The sequence below is a fragment of the Dermacentor albipictus genome, chromosome 7 (assembly GCF_038994185.2).
Source record: "Dermacentor albipictus isolate Rhodes 1998 colony chromosome 7, USDA_Dalb.pri_finalv2, whole genome shotgun sequence".
NCBI classification, from domain to species: domain Eukaryota; kingdom Metazoa; phylum Arthropoda; class Arachnida; order Ixodida; family Ixodidae; genus Dermacentor; species Dermacentor albipictus.
Genome location: NC_091827.1, coordinates 45,051,015 through 45,078,267, shown reverse-complemented (window position 1 = coordinate 45,078,267; position 27,253 = coordinate 45,051,015). Strand labels below are relative to the sequence as shown.

General features: G+C 46.5%; 1 protein-coding gene across 8 annotated transcripts; it reads right to left on the bottom strand.

Moving 5' to 3' along the window:
• Positions 1 to 1,377: 1,377 nt before the first annotated feature.
• LOC139047943 (protein max-like) lies at positions 1,378 to 25,450 on the bottom strand. Of its 8 annotated transcripts, none has more exons than XM_070522132.1 (6): positions 25,227 to 25,450; positions 20,704 to 20,772; positions 19,673 to 19,780; positions 16,362 to 16,415; positions 14,783 to 14,906; positions 1,378 to 3,890 (listed from the first exon to the last, which is right to left on the bottom strand). In XM_070522132.1, the coding sequence occupies exons 1-6, from the start codon at positions 25,266 to 25,268 to the stop codon at positions 3,652 to 3,654; spliced, it is 636 nt and encodes a 211-aa protein (XP_070378233.1). In that variant the 5' UTR covers positions 25,269 to 25,450; the 3' UTR covers positions 1,378 to 3,651. The 8 variants fall into 8 exon arrangements, with proteins under 8 accessions (XP_070378233.1, XP_070378232.1, XP_070378234.1 ...); XM_070522131.1 differs by lacking the exon at positions 25,227 to 25,450 and adding an exon at positions 21,395 to 21,454; XM_070522133.1 differs by lacking the exon at positions 25,227 to 25,450 and adding an exon at positions 21,395 to 21,454 and having other exon boundaries at positions 1,378 to 3,857.
• Between the last annotated feature and the right edge of the window lie 1,803 nt (positions 25,451 to 27,253).

Sequence of the window (27,253 nt, the reverse complement as noted above, 5' to 3'; positions counted from 1 at the left end):
CGCAAACTTACGCCCAGTCTATTGCCAACGTATAAGGAATAAGTGAACGGGCGCACACTTGAATCAATGCGCTGAAGCATGGGTGCTGAACGTCTCGTAACGGCACAGTGACCGCCCCGGGCAACTTTACCGAGTCTGCTAAGTAATTGGTAAAATTTTATGTGCTAAGTAAAAAACGAAACGCTAAACACACTGATACTGATTCAATTCATAACCGGAAAGTTAGGATAGCTTGGAATCCATATTTAGCCGCCACTCTTTTTTTTTTTTAATTCGAAAGCATGCCCTTAGGCATCGCCACTTTTATTTACAGGCATCGTATACGCTGCATGCGCTGTTTGGACAAAGCGTAACGAGCTCCGAAAGCGCCCACATGTCCTTTGAAGCTGTAGCCAAAGCTTCGCGTGTCGTCCAACCAGTCACCGTCTACGATATACGCCGAAAGAGAGGTTTGCAGAGCCGCACCGACGTCGCGTACGTACGTACATCCGCTGTAAACACAAAGGCAACGGCGGCAGTCGAGGCAAGCAATGGACGCGTCACCACGTGATCAAACATGACAGCAAAGTATCTAGTAGCGATGATGACAGCGCCCACGAGATCACCGCGGAAAGAGCCAGTTTTGAATGCTTCCGAATGTGTGAGATAGCGGCATGCGCGCCGGCGCTGTAGCGCTCTTTCCACCTTGTGCATCTCGAAAGTCGTTTACGGCACTGCAGAACGCACAGGCGTACACAGGCAACATTCTCGCGAAGCGCAATATAGTGCCGGGCGTAATTGTACGATTATTAGCGGGACTAGGGAGTCTTTCTTGATACATTACACGCTACAGCGATAGGCGACATGTGAGGACCTTTGCGAATGCATGTCGCATAGCGCCAATTACTGCGGCGGCGAGCAGACGACATGTCACGGACGAACACATCTCGACGAGCATTCGGCCTTTCTATGGGCCAAAAGGTACTGCAGCCTCCACAGTGCCGAAAAGTCTTGCGAGACTGAATATAGGTAAAGTGTGCTCACGATGGAGTTAAAGCTCCGTAGCATTTGGGCATGTTCCAGCATGTGGTGTAGCTGCCAAATTCAGCCGTGGAATGCAACACACCGAAAAAGACGGACCAGGCATGATCAGTAGCACTTGCCAACGGGAGGAGTGCTGTGGGGTATTCGAGGGGTGCAGGCACAAGTCCCTTGCTTTTTAGTCGTTCTCTGGGATACACCACTTTTAAGTGTCTCCTGTAGAAGTCACCAATGCTGCAAGTGTAATCTCGTATTTTTCTGAAAGTGCCCCTTGCCCTTCAAGCAAAAGTAAAGCAGCCAAGTACTTTGCTCCCTTTTACATGCGAATGAATGACGCACACAGGATGGGCCGCAGAATTTATGTACAGACCACAGTTTATTGGCTCGAGGAAATGGACACGGCACATTTGGGTACACTTAGTGCATTGCATGATCTATAACACTGAAATAATAATAATAAAAAAATCGATGACGTTCAAATTCATTGTGTCCAGTTAACGCCAATCCAGCGCCCTTTGCTTGTGCTTGCAGGAAGGCAGTGATAACGTATCGACGGGCAGAGGCTGGCCACGTTCGCAACTGAATTAGGTACACAACAACAAAAAAAGAAAACAGTGGCCTGTGCCATTCTTTAGAAGGCAGGGGAATGGTTCTCGCCTCAGTGCCGATGATAACAAGAGGGCTGTTAAACAGAAGGGGTCTCTAGAGACCTATGTTCCAGTTCCCGAGCCACACAGAAGCTCCCGAGGGCTTCTTATTGCTGAGGAAGGAGGGCAACACGACAATGCAGAGTTACATTACAGACCCCTCGCACTGGCTTTGCATTCAGACCACTTCCACCCCACGAGTAGCCACTTGGATACAAGTGTTCGGAAAGCGGCAGCACTACACATTGGAGACGGCATGCACGCAGACGTGTGAACAAGGCCTATAATTCTTTAGTGGCTAGCGTTAGGCTGCTCTTAGTGATCTGTACTTAATGAAAAGCCAGCAGAAAAGATGACAATGGCAGTTTCATGTGCCCTGGTGGCTTTTTACTGCATTCCTCTTTCCAATGGGAAGATGCCTTTCCGTCATAGTGTGTGAGCTACAAGTCGAGTTATTTTCGTCAGTTGAGGCAACACTGATGAAAGGGAGCCATAATATTGCTTAATACAAAAGAAATTACTAAAAGGAAAGCATACGAAAAGCAGTCGTTGCACTAAAGGGGGAGAGAAAACCCTCCAAAAGCACAGAACAAGAAAAGCTTTTTGATCATACATGCATTTCAACAAAAACTGCATGTACACAACTGCAAAAATAAATTGGAGAAAAGGCAATACAAGTTTTTGCCATAGCAAGGCTCAAAATTTTGCAACGTCTGGAGACCACAAGTCCACCAACAAAGCACAGGATGCCTCCTTATGAACAAGACTTGCTTCGCGCACACACACAAAGGACACTATTACACCGATGAGCACGTGACCTTCAGCAGGCCCTGGGTGCTTAAGATTTTTTTTTACCCCCAGGCACCTATGCAGAACATTTCTTTTCGGTGGCTTTACACCAAACGCCCCTTTCTATTTTCTTTCCACAACTTCTCTGAACTTACGTTCTCCTGCCTCATAGTAGACTTCCAGACACTCAAGTTTCGCAACCAATACATTTGAAAATTCACAAGTGACCATAACTGTACCTCGTCATCAGCAGCTGAGAGCGAGAGAAGTCAAAATCTAAAAACGAGCAATGGGCCGATTTTAAATATGTCAAGTTCTGGCCCCGGCTCAAAGCCCCGCTCAATACACGCAGAATATCCCATTGTCATCAATTATCACTTTCCTTTTAAGTGCCAAGCCTGACTCATTCACCTTGCATTCCACCTCCAAACGAGTCGTCAATTCACCCGAGACATACTGGCAGACCGCATTCCTGGGAAGAACAGTGCACTGCCAAAAGCATGCGGCAATCAAAGGACAAGCTACTGTCGCCAACCCACTCATCTCTCGTTTCCCTACCACCTTTAACTCGACAGGTCTGCAGGCATCCCTCAACGGTCCCCAAGCATAGACCACAAGCGGAGCATCACAACCGTCCCACACACACAAATGCCATTTCAAGAAAGCGTCCCATTCATCACTAAGAAGGCAGAGGAGAGAACAAAGAGAACGTAATCCACACCCATATCAGGAGAGAACGCGCCCTAATTCCGCTGCAATAGCTGCGAGCCTAAAGTAGCCAAGCACTTCCCTAAGAAAGCCAGGGCCAAGGGTAGGCAGCATCTGGCGAGGACTCGCCGGTCGTACGTAATCGTTTGTGCCCGCTTACAGGTACAAGTATGAAAAAGCCACACAACATGGGCACAATGAAGAGCGCAGAAAAAAATAAAATCACACGCGAGATATAAATAACATCTAAAAACGTCCTCACACCCTCCCCCCACAAAAGCCCCCATGCTTCCACTTGCATTCTTAGCCCCTCTTGATAGAGGGAACAGTTATCGAGGAAGAAAAAAAATAATAACAGGCATGTAAGGGCAAGAGGGAGAGGGCATCTGGCTCAACATCGACGCAGTTGCATCCGGGCAGGCCTTCTTTGAGGGCTCGTCGCTTGCTCGACGGCAAAGCAACTGATGGAACAACGCCGTTGCCTTCCTCAAAGGTGCAGGGGCGTTGAGCCCGGGCTGGACTTCAGCTTTTTCCGTGAGCCTCGGGAGGAGTTGTCCGTGTCGTCAGAGCTCTCGGACCCGGAGCCCCCATCGAAGGCGGAGATTGAGTCCCCCTTGATGTTCATGGCGTCGAGCATGGGGGCAGTCGAGTAGCCACCACCGCCAGCCACCTTGGTCTTCTCCAGCGCCCGGACTGCAAGGCAGGACAGACGGCGACGTTCAGACACTGAAAACCAGAATTTACAGTCACCAAGCTGACTGCCGACACGGCCAGTGACGAAGGCAGCAGTCGGTGGCTTTTTAGCCAAGAAATTTACAGCTTGTTCCTGTCAATCACAGTGACCCCCTCCCCCATTTATGGATTCAACTTTCAAAAATGTGTTAGGCTTAGCACTGTCCTTTTTAGCATCCTAACTTTGGACTAGCCCACAATAGAACATAAACATACAAACCATTTCTTTCCATTTGTTGACAGCTTCTGTACCCTGTAAGTCCTCGCCCCGCCCCCCTTTACCTGCACAGCTCGTCTGAGAAGCTGAAGCCTCTATGTAGCGTCGCAATGAACAATTACTGCTATTACTGAGCAACACACGTAGTGACACAAACCGTGATGTGGGCATTGGGTGTCTATTCTATGTCAAACATTTGACTGCTGAGGTGCACGAACATTTGAGAGCATTTTTTTTTTTCAGTCTGTCAATGTTGTCAAGAAAAATCGGTACTGGAACCATTCACCACTTAGCATAGCTTATAATAACAAAATGCTACTGTGACAATAGAGAGCCAATCTTGCAAATGCCACAGTAAGTTGAGGTTGGCACACGCGTAGTCGCCACGCTGTTTATAACTAGCGCAAGTTTTCATTTTCCATCCTGAACATGTTATGCTACAGATTCGAAGTCGCAGTGCCGGACGGCAACGTCTTGTGCAAGGTCTGTGTTCCCGACATGTGGACTATGATGCTCTTGGCGTTTCCTGTTGTAGAAAAGAAACAGCCCTTGGCATGCCTTTTTTTTTTTAAAACAGCAAATCAAACAATGAATGCTCACAACAGCATGGTATAAACACTCCACAATATTAGCCATTTCTCCAGCGTTACGCAAGAACATGACCAGTAAGCACCCGTCACAGTCTCGCCATTTTTATTTCTTCTCTTGACATTTGCTGTACCAAAAGCAGAAAACTACATTTAGCCTCATCCGCCTTGCCACGTAATGCTGAGAAACAACTCGCGCCTTCCTGTGGCTGTCCATTGCAAAAAATGAAAAAGACGCACATGCTGAAGGATAACAGAACCTTGCACTATTGCAGCCTGAACAAAGTTTAAAAAATATAAATCTTTTCAGGCTAATCCTGTGTGTTGCTGCTAAGGGTTAAATAGGAAGTTGTAGAAGCTCACGTCACCGAAGTTATGCAGACATCAAAAAGCACGTTACACTAAACGGGCAAATACGATGACCTAACTGGACCGACGAAGTAGCACACGTGTGCTCCTGTGGTCAGTGGAACATCATACCAGCAAAGAGCTCTTGAACATCATTGGAAGAGTGTTCAAGCCAGATAAATGCTGAAGCATTTACCTGGTAATACTGCATGAACTCCCTTCCAGCACATGACAGTAGCAAGAGTCCTTTCCACAGAGTAGAAAGCAAGGCATGGAAGATGACGGCAACACGAATAGGGCACGGGACAAGAGCTTGCATTGGTAGCTCGGCATTCCTCCTCTATCTTTTCTGCGTTGTCCTTTACCATGCTGATTTCAAGAGTGCATCCTTTCCTTCATCCAAATGCACCACTGTTGAGGGGTCAAGTCCCTTGATCATGCGAAATACTATATCTCTGCTTTAAAAGTGAACCACCAGTCTTTATTCAACGGGCGCTCACGTTCCGGAGAAGCTACTGCATCCATCCATTTCTGCAGAGTACAGTTGCAGAGCACACGGTACGCAAAGTAAAGTTTGACAAAAGGACACGAAAAAATGAGGGATTTTCTCATACAGCGAACAAAGCAACCAAATGAAAACAAAATACTATCCCACGTAAGAATAATTGCAACAATCGGCCAAGCTCTCCATCAGCATATGATGCAAACAGTGCTCGGCACAGTCGAAGCATGCTCCAAACATGATCCACCTTTGCATGTCATTCAGGTGCTGGCGGCCGGCAGTGCCCCAGTGCGTCCTTAAGCCTGGTACCGCTGGGCTGCAGATACGAGAGCCCAAAAACTGTTGGTGTTGCCCAAACAACTCTGGCGCAGCAGCAGGGGCAGTCAAGAGAAGGAAAAAACGGGATGACGTTGCACTCTGCAGGCTGCAGTACCTCGTTTGAGGCTGATACCAAAGGAATGAACCACTGGCATTTGGAGCAGGGAGTCATTGATGCACGATGGGCTGATGACAGGAGGCAGTTGAGCCCAATCTTGATGGCATTTCCCCTCCCCCATCGGCCAGCAATATTCATAGCCTCTACAGAACTGTAGGGAACCACTGAGATGCAAATTACGCCAAGTACTATCAACCTGGCTTCTTCATGGTTTTCACTAACAGATTCAGGCTTGAAATGGAGGCACTGCCACGTCCAGTCCACCACCACTTCAACTACCAAAAGCAGTCGATTTATGGCGCCATCAGGGCTGCCTAGTGCGTGAGAACATCTTACAAGAACTTTGGCACCACCTCAAGGTAATGGTCACAAGTCTTTTGCAGTGCCCCTATTCTGATGACTCTGCCCGATGACAGGTGGAGCTGCGATAGCTGCTAGGCTGTGAGACCACGGTGACAGAAATGGTTCTACATCAGCGCCACCATTGAGTCATAGCACAGGACTTCCCCTTTCCTCGCAGCAGCAAGAGCTATGTAGATGCTGTGCAACATTGCAGCATCTTTGGCACTGAACTAGGTTGAAACTAGGTTGAAGCCGCCAGAGTACGAAAAAGTTACTTGTCATGACATCGTTGTCATACTCTTGTCGTTGCATCTTCGTTTTGCTACCTTCGTTACACACACAACTCCACTCGTCCATCTAGTAATGCTTTGTGGAACCCCAAATGAAGCTGGATGACCAGCTACCTTCAAAATGCTTCACATTATATCGGTTCCCACATTATGCGAGATCTGCATAATATCTTTCTTCATCATATGGAGAAAGTGAAGCCAAAGAAGTCGCTACACGATTGATGACTACAGAGCAGCAAGCCCAGATTTTGAGTTAACGACTGATGTCTCGGAAAAAAAAAATGGGTACCTTAAAAGGCTCAGCTAGGAAACAGCCGTCACAAACAAGATGACTACCCACCATAAAGCTGCTAAATGGGTTTGATTGGCTTGACTTTCGGCCTGCACCAATTTTATCGCTACACGCCCAAACAACATCCACTAAGACTAGCTGAAAATTAAATTCAGAAGATTTTTATACGCCTTGGTCAGTTGGTTGTCTTCTATGCACCCCTCAGCTACAGCTCCCTTAGATGAATGAAAATAACCTTGAAGACCAAGCTATTGTGTACTGCAGGTGCCAGAAGCAACTGCAGGCCCTAAAAGCATGTCTTGGAAGCCATGTTTTAAAATTCAAGTGCCTTCTAATCTCTCAAATGACACCTTGATACTCGAGGGTTTCAAGGACAGCTACAAACCCTCAGTGGCTTTGCTGCAGAGCAGTCAGCACAACAAACAGTCGCGCCAAAGGCTTTGCACATCACAGTGGTTATGACTGTATGACACGGCTGCAGACAGTTCTCAAGTCCCCGCACTATTGTAGCATTGAGGGCCCAGGACACCGCAGTGGATGGGTTTTACAAATGTCATCACACAAGACAAGTACCCGAACAAGTAACTTCGGAAGCCTGCCTCACAGCCACGGCTCTGATGCAATGACCGTCCCTCATCGATTTGATAAATGGTTTCGCACACACCTTGGTGGCAATCACCCTACTATGGAAAAAAAAAAGAAAAAAAAGAAAAGGAAAAAACATTCAAGTTGACTTAATGTATAAGATGCCTCTTTATAATATGTTTTCAAATAACTAATGCATATCATGCTTAAAGCACAGATATAATTTTCTATGTATCATATGATGCAATTAATTTGAAAAATTTTTGATTAGCCGGAGAGGAAAAGCGTTGCAAAATCTGTGGGATTACATTTCGTTGCACCACCGTGGCTCGCTACTGTGTCTTGCCTGCTCTATTTCTGTGAGGAAAATCGGAAAGCTTGCAGGGTCTCTTTATGCAAACAGCTATAGCAGGGAGGCAATGTCCTAGATCATACTGTGCTGGATCATAGTGTTGCTCGGCCTCCAAGGCCACACAAAGCACGACAAACATGTCATGGAAGGTCCCTTGCAGACTACATAATCATCAAGCCCTCCGAAGGTTTCAGAACCAGCCGAGCTGTCAGGCATATTCAGCCAATGGGTACTAACTACCAGGAAACCACAAATGTGCCCAAGAAGAATCCACAACACAGAAACCATACAAACTTGTGGCCTCCTTGGACTACATCAGATCAGGCTTGTCAACTTGACAAGGCAGCTGACTCGGTCAATATTGATACCGATAGGGATATTAACACTCTCCAATCCAACATACCGTATTTACACGATTGTAAGTCGACCCCTTTTTTTAAATTTGAAAGTCTGAAGTTGGGGGGTCGACTTACAATCGAAACCAAAACATGGCCCCGCCAATAAAAGCGTTACCAACGGGAGCTACAATGTAGTTACAGTTTTATGTTTGCTCTATGGCCCTACCCGTATCTTTTCGCTATCCTGCGTGTTTGTTCGCTTTTCAGAAGGGTTTTCCAACATTTTTGAGAGTTTTACAGTGCATGCAACAATCATGGGGAGGGGGTGTCGATAGTTGATGGAAGCGCCGCTGTTCCCATTTGCGGCGGCACCCTCAGAACGGCGGCGCTTGCGGGGAGTATCGGTAGCTCATGGAAGAGCAGACACCGCTCGCGGGTTTCTCTTTCTCTGTTTAAAGGCTAGACGCGTTCCACTTGACTGCCGGCTACGTGCTACTTCTATGCTTCCCCAGTCGTCATGAGTGCTCCAGGCCCACGAATCGTTCGGGACTCGTTCCCAGCAGCGTTCAAGAGGGCTCCCATCCTTTACGCCGAAGAAACAAATCGCTGCGCAGCGGGCCGCAATTTCGATGTTTCTAAACGGGTGGTGCGAGAGTGGCGACTGCAGCGAAGCGAAATTTTCACCTGTGACGGCAAGTGAGAAATGTCCCACGTGCCGAAGTCTGGACGCTTTTCGGAGCTGTAGGCTAAGCTTGCGGCGCATGTCGCTGAAATGCGTGATCGGTCCCTGCCAGTGAAGTGCGACGGGGTCATGAAACAAGCCCGGACCTTCGCCTTAATTTTAAGGTTCTGCTCCGCCGTGAGTACAGTACAACGAGTGGCTGGCGGCAGAAGACTGCGAAATTACGCCAACCGGACCTGTCAATAAAGCCTCCCTGACGGCTGCGTGTTGTTGGGTGCATTTGGCGTGGGCTGCTGTTCTGCAAAATGTTTGCCAAATTTGAAATTTCGCTGGACCACGACGCGCTGTGGGACTGCAGCAACGATGACGATGGCAGCACTAGTGAAGACGAGTAGTCCAGTGACCATGTCAGCTACTAATAAATTTTCGTTATCGAATGCGCCCTCTGGTATGCTCTCTTATTTTTTTTTTTTTCCGGGTCACGCGATATGGGGGGGGGTCGACTTACATTCGAGTCGACTTACAATCGTGTAAATACGGTAGTTGCTGCATCTAAATGGTGTAAAACATGGCGAATGGAACTAAACGTACAGAAATGTAAGATTATGCGTGTCGCCTGAAACACTCGCAGTTCTCTTATTTATCTTTTGAACAACGTTCCAGTAGAATCCGTCTCATCTTATGAATACTTAGGTGTTCATATATCATGTAATCTAAATTGGACAGTGCACACGGAAAAAATTATTAACAATGATAACCGCATGCTAGGATACTTGCATCGCAACTTTTCCCCTCTTTAGATTAACTAACACTTTACAAAGCATTAATTTGACAAAAGCTTGAATACGCTGCCTCTGTCTGGGATCCTAGGCATGTAAAATTAATCACTGCCCTAGAACTTGTTCAGAATAACTCGACTCGTTTTATTCTCTGCAACTACAATCGCACTGCTAGAATAACAACCATGAAAGCCAGCCTTTCCCTTCAGTCTCTATCCACACGCCGCAAACTTAGCCGCTTGAATTTATTTCACAACATATACTATAATTATACAACAAATTTATTCTATCACCGCAATACATGTCCCATAGCATTGATCATCGTTTTAAGGTAGGTATTCCATTTTGTAAAACAAAAACATTTTTCAAATATTTTCTTCTACGCACAGCAATCGAGTGGAACCACCTTCCTGCTGACATTGCATCAATCATTGATAACCAAGGTTTTCGCGAGACACTAACCACCATTGTTTAAGTTCATGCCTGTTTGAAATTACTATTGTAACTCACTGTACCTTGTTCTACTTATGACTATTTTTTTCACACTCCCCTCTGTAATGTCATTGGCCTTGAGGGTAAATAAATAAGTAAATATGGAGGGAGGTCAGCTATGTTGAGTGCCAACAAACCAGGCACACGATTCAATGTGCAGCAGCAGGCATTGAATGGACACCATGTTCAATTAAAAAAAAAATGCAGCAACCAATCGGAGGGCGTTAGCTTTACAAATTTGAACTGAAGTTTAAAACCAGGCTCTTACAGCATCTGCCATGTCCACCAGTGTGTGACGCTGGCTAACACTCCCAAGGCTAGAGGTGTCCAGTACGTGCACACAAACACCCAAGAAAGTGTGTGGGAAGCATGCCACCATGGCAGCTCCATAGCAGAGGTTACAATTTCAGCTTCCACATGCAGCAAGTTCTCTTTGTCCACTTTCACTTTACAGCAATATAGTTTTCATGGGCTGACTCCCCTAGTCGTTATGATGTCAGCTGCTGCAGCCAGTGTTCATTGCTGGAATTCCAAAGGGCTTTGCAATGAGTTTATAAAGAAATTGATAAAGAAATATGAGCAGTGCCTTGCATGGATTTGAATTCCAGTCCCTCAAGACTGGCAATTGACGGCTCTGCCTCTCGGCATTTCTGCCGATGCTTGAACAGAGAAGAATGATGCACCATGACAGCGAGGTCATGCTGCTAGCTAGAATAATTTTCAAAATTAATAATAATGATAATAATAATTATTATTAAAGTCTGGGGTTTTATGAGCCAAAATCATATACAATTATGAGGCACACCATAGTGGTTTCCTTAACGTGCACCCAATGCATGGCACATGGGTGTTTTTGCATTTTGCTCTTGCAAAAATTTGGCCGCTGTCGTCAAGATTTGATCCCAAAGCACAGGATAAACGTCCTGCAATGTCGAAGCCAACGCGCCACCATAGGGGGTCGGTACAATTTTCTCACACCACACTCTACAGCTTACCTACAAAGCAGCGCCGACGTGAAAGAACTTGAATGAAGCCAGCAGTGAAATGTGAAAAGTAGCATAGCAAAGAGGAGGGAGAAATTGCTGCACCTCTCTTCCTCCTCTCGTCAACAGAGAACGTTGCCTTCAAATTAAAGTGTTTTTTTTTTTTTTTCGCAATAGGGAATTACTCAGAGCATCTGTGAATGTTTGCTCCAACTGACACAGGATGAACCAGTACAGGACTGATTACATATAATACCACGCATTGAGAGCTACGCTTGACTGATCCCATGCACGGCAGCTGATCTATAAGCTAACACCAAATAGAGAACTTGACCCTCAAAGTGTCGGCAAAAAATTGAATATATGCATGTAGAAAATGACGTTTCTCTTTATTGCACACCTGGATAGAAAATTTCTAGCAGATTAGAAATATATTTGACATGGGAGTAGTAAATTCAAAACTTGTGTAAGAAAATACTCAAACTTAAAATGAGGAGGCGCTAGCAGAAGGCTCTGTCCATCAAACTTTTTTCACTGTTGCACCATATCAAAACTTCGCCCATTATGAGACTCTATGCACATTACAAGATTTTAGGAAAGTTGTTGTCATGCTAGTTACGACTTCGTAATTTAAGAACGGTGCTGGGAAATGGAACAAGAATGTTTACAGTCTTGGAAATAAAATTAAATAAAAAATTCGAGCTGCTGCACGATGGGCCGCTGCTCGAATTTACCACCAACAACAGCCGCCGTACACTCATTTTCCAGCTATCTCCGTGCGCCTGTCTCCCATTGCCCTTTCACCCCTCCGAACACGAATGGGCTGCGCCCACAGCTCTACGCTGCCCCACCCTCCGAAACATGAATGGATCATGCCAACAGCACTGCTCCCAGCTTGCTCGCACGTTGCTCGCTGGCTCCTCATTCAGCACAGTTCTGCCAGCAGCTTTATCACTCGCATTCAGTCTCTTTTTGCGTCGAAATCATTTCTGACCACGCGGTTTCCCAGTCTCCGACTTTCCGCTGAAACGGAAGATGGCTGATACGCCCGCTGATCATCGGCAATGCACGACGTTGCTGGTGAAAAAGCACACGGCTACAGAATTGGAAACTAAGTGCTTCTAACTGATGAGGCGATCGTTGCGAACGTGCTTGCGTCAGATAGCGACGGTGACGACGGCAGCGGTGACGCGGCGGGCAGGCTGCTTCAACATTGTCCTCGCAGGAGGGCTGGCAGATGATGTAGTCCCTTCGAGGCTTCGTTTTTGTGAGGAACCTCCCACTGCATTACGTGGAGCATGTAGAAGGATGTTGGCAAGCTTTGCGTAAACCATGCAAGGCTGATGGACATAGGGTTTTCTCAGGCAAGCCAGTGAGAAGTGTGTGGCGAGATGCTTGTGGCGAATTCGCCTCAGCGTTTGTTCTGGATTTCCCAAGCTGACAGGCTGCTGCGGCAGCCTTCTCACATTTCTTTAAGGTCCCTTTTGGGGCTACCCAAGCGATGCCTCGGCGGTGCTTGCATATCGCTTGCCACCCTTGACCCCTCCTTGCAGTTGTTGTAGCAGTGCCATTCTTTAACGCCGACAGCCACAGCTTGTTACACGCGATCAGAGCTCCCAGGAAGCACTTAAACGAGTGAACACAATCAGCAGCCAGATGGAGGAAGGTGGTGGGGAGGGGCACTGGCCTAACCGCCATTGTAGTTTTCTCACAACAGCTCTGCCGTCCCCCTATTTCGATTTTTTCATGCAACCCGGTTGTAACAATTATCGGTTATAACTATGGAATTTTCGTGGCACTTGACTATTGGTATAAGTGGGTTCAACTGTATCTAAATTAAAAAAAAAAATTAAGCAGATCCAATGCACATCTTGGAATCAATGTGAAGCAATTAATAAAATGCTACAAATTTTCCCATTTCATTCCTGCATCTATGGTGCAAAAGGAACTTATGCATGCAATCATGCCACACTTGTGACAAACGCGCCAATCATCTCGAAGATCCAACTGCCGTCAGCACGATAGATGTGTATGTGCGATTGTGGCCTAACGGTTAGAGCATCAGGCTGTTGTGCTCGGAAATTGAGGCTCAATCCTACCACCGGGCACTTAAATTCAAATGTCTTATTTTTCTTCATATGTCGTGGACAAGGATACACATCCCTCGGATATACTTGAGAGTCTGCAGAGTTTCTAGATGCCGCAAAACGCACACCAAATGAGCTGGAAAGGATGCAACAAAGACTCAAAAGAGCCTTTTTATTTCACTGCAGCCAGGAGGTGGTTTTCCCACTGTGCAGGGGGAAGTTTCTGTCAGAGCGAAGACCACCTGCCCAATGTGGTTGAAGCTAACCCTCAAACAATACATAAACGCATCCAAGAGAACCACCACCCTAAGACAAACCAAACCACCTAGGTTTCAGCATCGAGCGACTGGAGCTGTAGATATTCAGCATAGGTAATTACGTTGCCAGACAGAAAAAAAGACTGCAGTTGTAATAGTGCACGTGTGAGGAAATGTTATCTGTTGCCCCCTTGTTATTCAACAGTTGGGTGGTGGTTCTCGTGCGCGAATTTTCCTCTGCACACGTCTCCATTGTGACGATTCTAAAGAACTGCACAGAAATCCATCCCAACTTGCACAAGATGCAGCTTCTCCTCAACTGCTGGGCATTGTCTAGTATGGCTTCTCTAACGGCTCGTGTGTACTCAACTCGTGTTGCTCCTTTTCTCGTTGGCCAATCCACCGTGCACGTTCACCGCGTGCACGTGCATGTGGAATGCACGTGGAACGTCGCAAACTTGCACAGCCACAGTTAGCAGCGTCGGCCTCAGTTCCACCGTTTATGAGTGTGTTACTTTCGGCGACCTAATTGGCAAACGGCCTCAGTCCTGTGCTGCGGTGTTCATTACACGGTGAACCCTGTGCCGCACTCCTCATCGTCGACTGCAAAACACAGGGCCATGGAGCTTTCAACAAAGATTGTGATAGGCGACATTAACCGAGGTGCAAGGAACTGTGATGCAGCCAGAAAAAAATTTGTGCTCTGTCAAAATTTTTAACAAGAACTCCACCCTGCCCCCTTAAAAATAAAAAAAAAAAGTTTTTCATATGGGCCCCTACGCACCGATAAGGCACCACCAGAAATAAGCATATGGTGACGTTGATGAGGCTCTCCTGAAGTGGTTCAGTGAGGCAAAGAGATGCAGAAAGTTTGCACTAGTAGACACCTCTCACGCTTTCTAAGGAAGAGAACACTTTTTTTCCTTGACTTCTACAATTTCAGACCAGGGTATCTGCACTGCTTCGTGCTCTACCAAGGAACTGTGTTCCGGGACAAGGTCAGCAAGGCTTCCTCAGTTGTCAATGCCGACACACACTTTGAAACATGCCAGCTGTTGCCAGCTACTGGGCTGAATATATGGCTACCCTGAATGAGCACATCAACCGCAATAGTACTTATTTTTGAAGCAGCTGGTTTCCACCAGAGGATCCAATGATGAGTGCTTGCCTGCACTTTTTTTCCCTTTCTTTCTTTCTGCACTTACTCCAGTGCAGCTTTCCAAGGCCAGACAGCTAGCCACATTCAGAAGAGTGGGTGAAGGCACACGAAGAAACACTACTGCAGTTACAAGGCAAGCATGCGAGAGCGGTCAGTACTTTGTTCCTCGAGGAGCTTGTTCTGTCGCTTGAGGTCCTCGATGTCCTGCAGATGCGCGGTGTTCTTGCGCCGCATGGACTGGATATAGTCTGCCGCCTTCTTTAGGATCTGAGCCCGCGATGCCTGCGAAAGAAGGCAACAGGCAGCACGCATTAGTGAGAACCATCTCGCATGTGTTCTACGGCCACACGAAGCCTGCTCGCTTTTTATATTTCATTTCATTACCTTAAATGCCCCAATAAATGGAGCGTTACATAAGGGGTGGCAAGAATAAAAATACATAGTCACAATAACAGGAAGTTTTTGACATTTTCGATGAACTTCGATGGGCACATAATGACAGCAACGTCGTTAGGAAGGCCGTTCCAGTCTGCAGCTGTGTAGGAAAAAAAGAATTTGGAAACGTGACAGTGCGTGAGCGTGGAGGGGCAACCTGCAGCTGATGGCTGGTGCGGTGAGATATGCGTGTAGGGGGAAGGATATAAGGTGCGATGCGCATAGGGCTATGAAAGAATTCGCGAAATAAAGACAGGCTGGCAATGCGATGACGGAGCGATAAGAGGGATAATGCGGTTGCAGTTTTTAAGGAGGAAACGCTGATATCAAAGGAATATGACGAATGGATGAAACGAGCGGCCTGATTTTGTACAGATTCAAGATCATTAATTAGGTATGCTTGATGAGGATTCCAAATAGGCGATGCAAATTCTAGTTTTCACCTGACCAATGATTTGTAGGCTAATAATTTTACATGTTGAGGAGCATGATGTAGATGGCGTTTTAGAAATCCTAAAGTCCTGTTCGCGGATTAGGTTAGTAACATGAGAATTCCAAGAAAGATCACTCGAAAGTGTTACTCCTAAATACTTGTACGAATGAATTAGTTCTACCGGAACTTTGGAGATTACATAAGGAAATACAAGAGAATTATGGCGACGATGAATGGACAAATATTTACACTTACGTGGGTTAAGTTCCATTAGCCACTCGTTACACCAGTCCTGAACAGCATTAAGATTACTTTGAAGAGAAGATTGGTCAGCGGCGGAAGTAATAGCACGATATATCACACAATCGTCCGCAAACATACATATGCTAGATGTTACATTTAACGGTAAATCATTTACGTATATTAAGAGAAGTAGCGGGCCAAGCATGGATCCTTGGGGATGCCTGATGTTACAGAGACTGACTTAGAATTCCTATTATTAATGGTGACGAATTGTGAACGATTAGTCAAGAATTGTTCAATCCACTTCAGTATATTAGGGTGCAAATTTAAGTGGGAAATCTTTATCAGAAGACGTTTATTGGGTACCTTATCAAAGGCTTTAGCAAAATCTAAAAATATTACGTCAGACTGAAGATTACAATCAAGGTTAGAGTGCAGATCGTGTAAGAAAGCGGCAAGCCGAGTCTTGCAGGAATAACCGCGGCAAAACCCGTGCTGGGCAGGATTGAAAGAGTTATTCGAGTGGAGAAATGCCATGATGCGAGTATAGATGACGTGTTCCATGATTTTGCAGGGAATACTAGTTAGAGAAATGGGACGGTAATTTAGAGGTGAGCTCCTGTTACCTGATTTGTAGACTGGAACGACCTTCCCTTGTTTCCAGTCTTTGGGCAGTTGGCCTGTGAGGAGTGACTGAGTGAATAACAAGCACAACAGAGATGAACATGTATCTTTGGTGTTCTACAGTATCTTAGAGTTGATGTTGTCAATGCCAGCAGAGGATGAAAGCTTTAAGTTTTCTATTACAGACAGAATCCCCTCTGAAGAAAATACAAGTCCAGGCATTGTCTCCTGAATAATTGCGGGGTTTGGAGAAACAGCCGCATTGGTTTGATTAGTAAACATGGATGAAAAAGCTGCGTTAAAAATGTTGGCGCATTCGGATTCACAGAAAGTTTCAGTTCATGCATCGGTGAGGGAAATTGTGCGTGTATTCTGGAGATTAATGACTCGCCAGAACCTACGGGGGTTAGTAGACAACATGTTAGGAAGGTCATAATGAAAGAAAGTGTTTGGCTTCTCGCACATTTTGTAGGTACATTTTTTTCAGCTGCATAATACTTGTCCCAAGCGTTCTGACTAGGCCGCAACTTGGCTGAACTGAAAAGACGCTTCTTTTTGTTTTCAAGACGTTTGAGTGTATTTGTGAACCAAGGGTTTAGGGGGTTAGTTTTTATATTTACGCTTGGAATAAACCTGTCAACCAAACCTTCAATTTTTGTCTTAAACAAGTACCAGTTATCGTGGATAGATCCTTGATTAAAGTCAGGCTGAAAACAGGGTAAGAATGTGCGTTATTATTTATGGCAGTATAGTTTTCTTTATCACAAAGTCGGATGGCACGTTTGCTAGTTGTCCGCGAAAATGGTTTAATCGTGAAGCCGACTTGTGTGACTTGGTGATCGCTGACACCTGGTATATACGTGATGGAATCAACGTATTCCGGATTATCCGTTAATATTAGGTTGAGAATGTTAGCGCAGTCCTCAGTTACACAGGTTGGTTCTGATATAATTTGTACAGGATTAAAATTAAGGCAAACATCAAGGAATTTGTTAGCATCTCTATTACCTGTGGTAGTTAGATTATGCCAATTGATACTCTGGAAATTGAAGTGTCCAAATAAGAGAGTACAGGTGTTTGGATGCTTCGTTTTAATTTCGTTTATTGCATTATCATTTATTGCATTCGTTTATTGCATTTATTGCATTATGGGAAAATCCGGACTGTTAGGAGGCCTGTAGCAAACGCCAATCAAAACTGACTGAGGTGAAGCGTGACATAAGACTCATAACATTTTTATGCCTGATGAAACATTAATGGTTGTACATGATAGTTTATCTCTGGTTGCAATCAGTACACCCCCTTCCCTCCTATCCGGGCGATCCTTGCGGAAGACGCGGAAATTAGGCAAGTCGGTAAGGACTGCACTGTCGCAGATGTCGCTGTTTAGCCATGTTTCCGTCAAGATTAGTAGGTTGCTGGCAAAAGATGAGATGATATTTGAAATAATGTCGCGCTTTGAAATGAAACTGCGCACGTTAGAGCAAACAGCGGACAATGAAAGTGCTTGTTGAACATGCTTAGAATGGCCTGTCGATTGATGGTGAGATGATTGCTATTTCACTTCTTTTACTGTTTGTGAAGCTTCATCGAATATGTAGCGTTTTTGGATACAAACCCCCGAAGGGCTTTTCTTTCTTTATTCAGAAAATGGTACAAATATGTCTTGTCATTTTTAATGATGCAACATTGTTAGGATTGTATTCCTTCACTCATGCTGTGGAAACACTACCACAAAAGTGGAATATATAGAGTTTTTCTCAGAAGACATTTCTGGAAAAGTGCCACCTTGCCTTATTAGCAGTCTTTGGCACAATTTAAATTGTTCTCTGGCCACTATGGGACAAGGCAAAAATGAGCCAGATAATGTGTCACCCTTTTTGTTGTTGCTGTTGCAAACATTGCAAATTCTCAGCAAACATGTGTTGATAATGCCTCGGGGTGCAAAATTTCAGGTCTTGGCTTGACCTTAGCGCTGGATTCGGAAACTATGTGATAGGATACGCGAAAGCTAACAGGAGCATGGTGGCACTGAACTTACTACTTTCCACAAACAGAAAGTGAAACAGTGGACTTTCACTGAACATTTCATACCACAAGCGCTATGCTGTTCATACCAAACTTGAAGACACAGCGATGGAATTTTTTGGGGAACATTGTGCATGTTCTCCTGATAATGACAGATTCGATTCACTGCAAAGGAGGTTGAATTCATTCATAAGTGCATCTCTTCATGAAGCGAAAAGGCTTGGCTTTTCACAGGAAACAATACTGGATAATTTCTAACAAGGCGCGGCAGAAGGACTACTATCCTATGTGACCAACTGCCATTGCAGATGGGAGGTCTCATCGGCCACCGCAGTCTGAGAACACGGTACGAAGAACCCGAAGCTGGTATTGATGGGAGACCATCAAAACGAGTTAATGGCTGGCAGACACCCACGGATGCCTACAGGGCAGCTGCACTCATTGCCGGCATGCATCTAGGCTGGCCAACGCGTTCCATTTATTGGCCAATGACAGTGTCACGCGCGCCTAGTTCTGCATATACAAGTGCTTTGGTCTTGGCCTCTTTCTCGAGAGCATTTGTAACCAGGCGTGCTCACAACCGTCAGGACTGGCTTGATACATTGACTGATGGAGTGGCTAATCAAGGATTTCTGCGTGTTCAACAAGCATACCCTACAGCCCATGCACTTCGACAAGCTAATATAGTCGCACTGGTCTTGCATAAATGTGCAGTCACCAAACTATTCATATATGTGATGCACACAGAAGCTGTGGCATGCAGTCTAATAAGAAAAGAGAAACCAATGGTGAGATGTTAATATAACTGGTGCATAGTGTTCATCATAGCTGCTGCCACCCAATACTGAAGCCCCTTCTATATTTGCTGTTAGTGAAGTCATGCTGAAGTTGGCATTCTGCCAAGTGAATCAAATTAAGAAAAAAATTTGTGAAAATTGACAAGTTAAATTGGAGCATACATATTTAACTGCCATAGCTTGCGACAAAAAAGTTGCACTTGCCAGAGCATTCGAAGTAACCAAATATAAGTTTGCATTTTACGTGAAGTTGTTACAGTGTTTACAGCATTTTCGTTGAAGTCCTATTCACAAACCATTTGACATTTTAAGAGCACCTTTAATATATCAATTTTATCCACTTTAGATGTCGCAATAGGTGTAGTTTACAATTTTGTTTTTAGTGAAGTTATGCGCTTCAAAAAATGACCAACCAGAAGGAACTAGCTGGTTTGAATGCAATTAGCTTTAACAGAACAGCACACAATACAGAAAAGTCCACAACTCACCTTCTCCCCTTGTAGAGAGGGCACGGCGTCACGTAGGCTGGTGAAGCTGAACTTGATGTGGTCCCTTCGTCTTCGTTCCAGCGCGTTGTGGTGCGCCCTCTTGTCCGCCTGCAGGCATAAAATGAGAGGGAAACACACAGAAACACAGGTTGATGTCTACTGATGATGACATGACGGGTAAGCATTTACAAAATGCAGAGGGGTAGGCCACCAATGTGCAACACTCATTCAGATGCATGCATGCACACACATGGAAAAAAAAAAGCTGAGCACCACGCAGAGAAAACACGGCAAGAGAAAGCCTTCCCATCTGGTCTACGCTGTGGCCTCCATGCATGCAGGTCAGCTAACACATACACACACACACACACACATGCATGCACAAGAGCCTAGCGATGCAGATATGTGAAGTAGCCAGGCACCCAACCAACGCTTTTACCTTCAAGTTGAGTTCAATGTTCGAAATGGATGTGGGCAGAGAATCTAGTGGCCATATTCTCGAGTGATCACTTTTAAGGGGCACGATCACCACTTTCATGAGATTTTGTGTTACTCCACACCAGCATGTACGGTGGACCGCGTTCTTGGGCACTGTACCAAGACAGTGTGCTTGGCACGATCCGTGGGTGATAATGCATCCGAGCCATGTGAAATATGCGAAAGTGAGGCCATTTACAAAAGTGATTGTGAAACTAAGGCTAATGAAAGTCTACACGCGTGTTGTCCATTTCCATGCCTGCGCCGTCTGTGCGTTAGGAAATGTCCTGAATTACACAATAGCTCACCATGGCGTTGCAGCTAAGTGACTGCATTGGCGATTTAGAAAGTTTATGCTCAAAGCAAAACCCAAGCTATAATGGTGGCCACCATGGGGCGCATCAGCTTAATCTTGATGAACCGGAGTTCCTGAAGTGCACCTGGATAGTTTTGCCGTTATCCCGCACCAAAATTTATTGGTCTGATTTCCCATCATCCTAGCATCCGCCAATGCGCTGTCAAGTGCACTGGCGAGTGCAAACCCAAAAACATACGTCAAGCGATGTCCTCTGCTCAGGAAGGGATGCGTCATCACTCAAGAAGGAATCCTTGAAGGAGGAATCCTGTAAGCAGACAGAAATACTGACAAGTAGCAGTGGGTGGAGAGTTGCAAATGCCCAACCGCGACAGTTGGCAACTGGTACAACTACGAGCTGAGCAGTACAGATGCTGCCAATGGTGACGACAGTAAATGAAGGGCTTCGCTTCCTGGCTAATTGGCAAAATCCATTTAGGGTGGTTCATTAGAGTCTGTCTACCAGAGTTGCAAGGCTGTGTTAACTTGCAAGTGTGTCGGCGCAAAGTCTCGTAACTCTTGTTCTAGGGCAGACAGAGAAATCTAGTTGGTTGTACTAAACTCTAACAATCGTGCAGATACCACTCATACCCTGACTGAGAAAAACTGAGAAACTGATTTCCTTTCAAAATTTTTGCAGCAAAGCTAGGCCAAATTTTGCATAAAAGTTGAACTAAACGAGACAAATGCAAACTTTGTATATGAAGCAAGCACATGAAATTTCGCGTCTACATATTTTCAGCACCACAACTCAAAAATAATTTTTTTTCTTTTTTAATTGTGGTCCAAGAACCAACTCCCCTCTTGGAAAGAGATGCCCTGCACTACACATACATGTTCCTGCATTAAGAGTTGTCGATTATTTCAGCCTTGCCCTACAATCTGCTAACCTTCTGGTTGGTTCGGATGGCAAGCGAATGCCCTCGGAAAGGCATTGGTCCCAGGTTTAATCAAGCACATTTTCTCCTCCAACTGCGTAGCTTGCTTTCTCTGAAATGTGCATGGGTTGTTTTGGTAGCTTCGTGCTACTGTAGCATTACTTCATACTTCCACCTTGTGTATTTCTGCCGAAGTGCTACATACAAAAAGAAAATATCAAAAGAAAAATGGCAGCTCCATGGCCCCAACATTATACGACAAGGAACAACCTACCACATCTTTGAAAGATCACCTGCTAATCGGCAGCTCGTGAACCAGTAGAACAATGACACCTTCAATAACTACCTGGAGTTCTAATTGCCTGCGTGTCACACCCTCCAATGTCATTTCTGGACATGGCAACAACTCAACCGATTAGGAGTATCTTAGGTGCTCTCCTTTAATAAAACGGAACTGGGAAACATTTACTTTCCTGGCATCCTCGGTGCCAAATTTGATTGCCCCGGCCCAATTTCCTCCTTGCATCCGGGAAACGCTACAGCCGAACTGGCAACTGGGATTGCTTGCAAGAACGGAAACCTGGCTGTGCCAGCTCAAATCTGCATAACAAATATGGCAATCCTATTTTGCTTTGGTCCATCGGTGTTGCACTGACCATCCTCTACGTTCCAATGTCTGCATTAAGCACTGCCACTCCACCAAGGACAGAACGATCTCACAGTGGCGCCAGAAAACAACACTCATGCTCCATCTGAACAACTCGGTACAGTCCAGCAAAAGCTGTGGGCTGCATCAGCCAATCAGATGAGAGAACCAGGAGGAGGGAGTCTAATGTGTGCATCTGATCATCCTCCACTCCACATGAATGGAAGCTTCATGGAACATTAAGTAGCGCACAATACACAACCCCCGCTTTTGTCTCTGAAACACACAACAGATTCGCTGATACAAACCCTTGCCTACCCTGCATTGAATGAAGCTAGTGAGATTTAACATAGCTGTGGCTAAATCTCTAACGACGGCACCACTGGGCAAACATTTGAGCATGTTGAAGAAAGAAAGATAGAAAGAGAGAGAGAGAGAGAGAAACATTTCATTTCAGCCACCAGTCTGGGGCTTCACGTTGAAAAGAAAACCGTGTGCGAGAAAACACCCGAACTGCGAGTAGTGCCTGGCGCCCTCTGCGCTTTCATGCAAAAGGCGTCCCACCCTCTCCATATGGCGCGGTGCGCGAAGTTGATGAAATACAAGGTTGAATTGGAGAAAGAACTCGAGCAACAACAGACCATTACTGTGTAGGAATATATACACTACATGTCCGACATATTGACTGCGAGACTGGCATTGATAAATTGAACTTAGTTATAGAATGACAGCATCGACTCTAATTCATTCTATGAATAGCTGTTGCAAACACTGGTACCTAATACTGACTTAACAAAGATTGGCAATCATAAATTAGAAGTTGTTTTACAAGAATAATACAAACACTACACACACAGTGGTCTTGCAGCTATGAGAATGGCTACGCTGCTGACCGAGACAAGCCCTACCAAAGCATTCTCGACAAATTAGACACTGCAGAGCAAGTGCAAAAGGAGGGACACTGCACAAAGCAAAACCAAGAACAATGCCAAAGGCACAGACATGATGTGTGCATGCAAAGCCCAACAGAATGCACCCGTTGCTGATAAAATATGCAAAAAAGATGCACAAACATGCACAGTGGGTTAGTGCAACAAAAATTATTTTCATATTGCATGAGACAGCCAAGGCAAAAATGTTCAACTGGTCCAACCGGATCATCCAATTCCCAATAGCAAACTGCCAAATTTGGCAAAAACAAAAAGCCGCTGAAGCTCGGAGTAGGTCGACAATAAAAACCTGGTCACCAAGGAATGCACTGAACATATGAGTTAACAATTAAAAGAAACGCACACTGCAAATCATTTTCTTGTTCCCAATAGCAACTGGTCAAATTTGTCAAAAAGAAAACTGAGGAAGCTGGGAATTGGTTGCAAACGTTTGGACTGGTCTGTCACTATCATCACCAAGAATTGCATTGAACATAATAGTTAGTGGTTAACAGAAACAAATACTGCCCAAGTTTCTTTACATCTAAGGGTCGAGCTACACGCTGGTTTATTAGCGCCGGCTGCTGAGCCTTCAGCTATGGTCGCAGAATATAAAAAAGAAAGAAAAGCAGTTAGAGTACTAGAACTCGGTCGACAGCAGGCGCGGGGTCACATATTGATCGGGCCAGTGCCCGAGCCTCTCAAGCACCGTTGACGCTTCCAATTGCAACAGCGTGCTCGCTTCTCTAGTTCGGATGCTCCCGGCTATTTACTTCGTGCGGGTCGCGCAGTGGTCGGGACTCACGACAACGGCCGAGCACAAAAGAGAGCAACGGGCAATAATCGTGCGCGCAACAAACATCCGACGTCCGAGGCGGTTGCATCCGGAGCGTCAACCCCCGCGACGCACATTTCGAGGCCTTCTTTTAAGGGCAAGGAAAATTTCGAAGCGGCCGCACACGCATCGCCGTCTGCAACTCGCGGGGGTAGGCGTCTGCTAGCGGACTACCGTCTGGCAAATGAGGTTTAATTACAGGAACGCGGGCGGCTGCCAGAATTAAAAACGCCGCGCGCTTCGCCCACAAACGCTAGAGGCTGGCGAGGGTCTCCGAGGCGAAAATTCGATAGACGACGAGTGCCCAACCCCAGCGGGGTGCACAGCGTATGCGACACGGTTCAACGCGTCGCTGCGACGTAGTCCACGGAGGCACATACCTAGGTTACGCAAAAACGCCAGCGTCGTGTGGTCCGACGAATCGTCGAACGAGAGCCAACGGCGAACGACGGAAGCTGACACAACGCCCTAATTAACTGAATCACGAAATCGAAGTAATCAAACAATGTCGTTAATTGCGATCGGTGCGGGCTTATCGGGACCGAAACGCCGTGGTGCGTTTCGAACGAAAGCACGCAACGCCGCACGAGACGCTGAAGGCCGCTGGGATCGAGAGCCGATGTAGCCGAACGAGAAGCAAAGAAGAAGAAAAAGAGGCTCTCCCTACAGCTGACAGCCACGCAAGATATACGTTTAATGGAGGCACCGCAAGTTGCCGTCAAATATTGTACGGTCGCTTCGCTCTAGAAAGGAGGTAAAATAGTTGTGAGAGTTTCAAACTGCCGTTGGAAAATAAAGGGACGAAAATTAGTCGCACGAGCGATGAAGAAAAAGAAAAAAAGACAGTCGATAGCACCGCTGACAGTGGTGCAAAGCAGCAGGCGTTGGTTTGTGTTGGTCGTAGCGGCGTGATTTTGCAGTCACGTGAGCGGCGGCGCACAGCTGAACAGCCGCCGCGTCCATGCCACACATGCGAACGGCGGCGGACGAATAGCGGTCACGTCCTCCTGCCAAGCTACGGCGCGGGACGTTGCACCAGCAGACTTCCCCGGACGCCTAGACGCATGTACCGCTCGGGCACGTAGGCGCGACGAACCGGTGACGCGGGGAGAACCGACGGGACACTAGGCCTAGCGACCGAGCGCCAAGGAAAACAAAAAGAAAAGACTCGAAACGCCAAGTAGTGGAGCCCACCTCATTACGAACAGAGGCGAGGGAGAAGAATAAAGAAACAATGCTCTAGTCCAAACCACCGGCTGCTTGCGTGTGGGCCACCGCGGACCCCCCGTAAAAGAAGCGGACCCAAACGCTACCTAGCAGACGCGCGGGCCAACGTCAACGTAGCTGCGGCGGCTGCCGCATGACCAACTGCGGGCCACGCTCGCTCCGGGCGTGCGCTGCGCGCGAGGGAAGGCGCGGGGTTTTTCTACTCACGTCGCTTTCGATGTCCACGTCGCGCTCTTCATCGCTCATCATTCCTGGACGGCGAGCCGAACAGTTGCGGTGGCGATGGTGGGGAAACAAAAAAAAAAAAGGGTTCGAGTATTACAAACGCCTCGCGTTCGGCGCACAGAAGAACCGCCGTCAACACGGCCGACAGGAGAGCCCAATGCGAGCGGAGGAGAAATATGGCCGACACTAGCGCCACGCTGGCCACGCGGTTCTCCTACCCACGACCTACTGAACTACAGACCTGCACAGATCTCCCTCCTCCAGCACGCCTGGTCTAGTTCGCCCCTTTTGCCGCTAGGGAAAGAACGTACGAGCAGAGTGGCGCTAGTCATAACCTGTTCGCTGTCGTCTGCTTCTGCGATTTGTTCAGCGCTTGTCTTGCCATTTCGGCAGGCACAAAGCGCTTGTTTTGGCGGTAAATGAATAAATTCACAAATATACAAAAGAAGACATATTTGCGAATGCTTTGCGTTTGAATAGTGAAACTAGAAGAGGATGAGCGGTGCAAGAAATGTAAACAACGAGCATAGGTGGCCGCTGCAATGCTAGATCAACGGCATAAATTTCCCTTTCCTAGCCTCCTTAAGAGACTGGAAAAATTGTTTAAAAAGATTTATAGGATAATCTAGCTTTCTTTAGTTGATTACAGACAGCCTAATGTCGTAGATGACATTAGGATTTACTACTGTGTGCCGTAGTGAAAGGAAGATGATCTGGTAAAAGTATAGTAAAAGTATTCACTAGTAAGTCCTCCACCCGATATGTGCAACAGTCTGATCGATTCTGTTTCAAGGGAAGGTGAGCATATCTTGTTTTTAATATCGTTGGATGTCTAGCTCAGTAGAAAGCGCGCAAACAATTAAGCGATCCCAATGCTTTAAAACGTGCTGCAGTGCAGGCCTTAAAAATCGTGTCACGGAACTCTTTTCAAACTGTAAAGCTAGCTTTTCCGCGTAGTACGGCGGCAGCATGACGGTGGTGCTGAAGATACGTACGCAGTGAAGCTGTGTGCGTAATTCACTTTTTGAGCTCGTGACGCATTCACGGACAACATTTAAGAGTTAAAATGAGTGGTAATCGTTCTGTCTTCGAACATTACGTACGGTGGCTTCAAGTTTCTAAAGAGCGCAGACGCGAATTTTACAACGTGTACAATGAAACTGTTGGGTACGTTGCGAACTCTATACACAATGGGATTTATAATAATCTCCTTGAAAAAGGCAGTGGGAGCGGCTATTTAACGCTATTTTAGAGAGCAGCGGACTACACGCTCCGACATTCTTTAGGTTCGGGGAGTCAACTTTTGGAGCCAAGTTACCGATCAAAGCCTTGTGACATCTCTGTCACTGTGTTAGCAAAAATCATCAACTAGAGAAGCAGTTCGTCGCAACACCACAGCTGCCGTACTACTTACAACGCCGCACAACCGCCCACCGCGTAGCAGACGAACAGGTTATAAAAGCGCCACCTACGGCAGTCGGTTGAACGAAAGTGGGCGCAAGCTGCTCCCATAGAAGCCGGATATCTGTGCAGGTCTGGAGTTCCAGTAGGTCGTGCTCCTACCCACGTGCGCGCCGTGACGTCACGGCCACCTTGTAAACACAAGGGCCGCAGCCGTGCTTGAAGGCAGGCGGCTGCGGCAGGCGAGGGGGGGGGGGGGGGGGTTCGCTCTCTACCTGGCCGAATGGCGCAACGGCGCAGAGAACTGGCGGTGGGGGGGGGGGGGGGGGTGCCTCTGGGGCCGAACATGCAGCCGCCGAGTATGTGTGCGCGGAGAGGTCACGTTTTGCAGCCGCGCTTCGTTCGCTAGTGCCCTCGAGGCGCTTCACTGCAGTCATCCCGGCCGCGTTGTGCAGCGGGGCACATGCGCTGTTTAGCAGACGACGCCGAGGAGGGGGTCTTCGGCGCGAAAGTCGCCGTCTGCTTGAAAGACATTTCACTCGCAAAGGCAGAACACTCGGTTTCAGGTGTGACCTTGGCGACTCCGTGTAGAGGTCGAGGCATCAAAC

Excerpts from the sequence above, each read along its gene's own strand:
- LOC139047943 (XM_070522131.1), bottom strand. The coding sequence starts at position 21,439 with ATGCCTTTCCGAGGGCATTCGCTTGCCATCCGAACCAACCAGAAG. Across the intron at positions 16,416-19,672 it reads CCTCTCTACAAGGGGAGAAG|GCCAACTGCCCAAAGACTGG; the intron begins GTGAGTTGTGGA and ends CACTCCTCACAG. Across the intron at positions 3,891-14,782 it reads CAAGCTCCTCGAGGAACAAA|TGTCTGAACGTCGCCGTCTG; the intron begins GTACTGACCGCT and ends TCTGGTTTTCAG.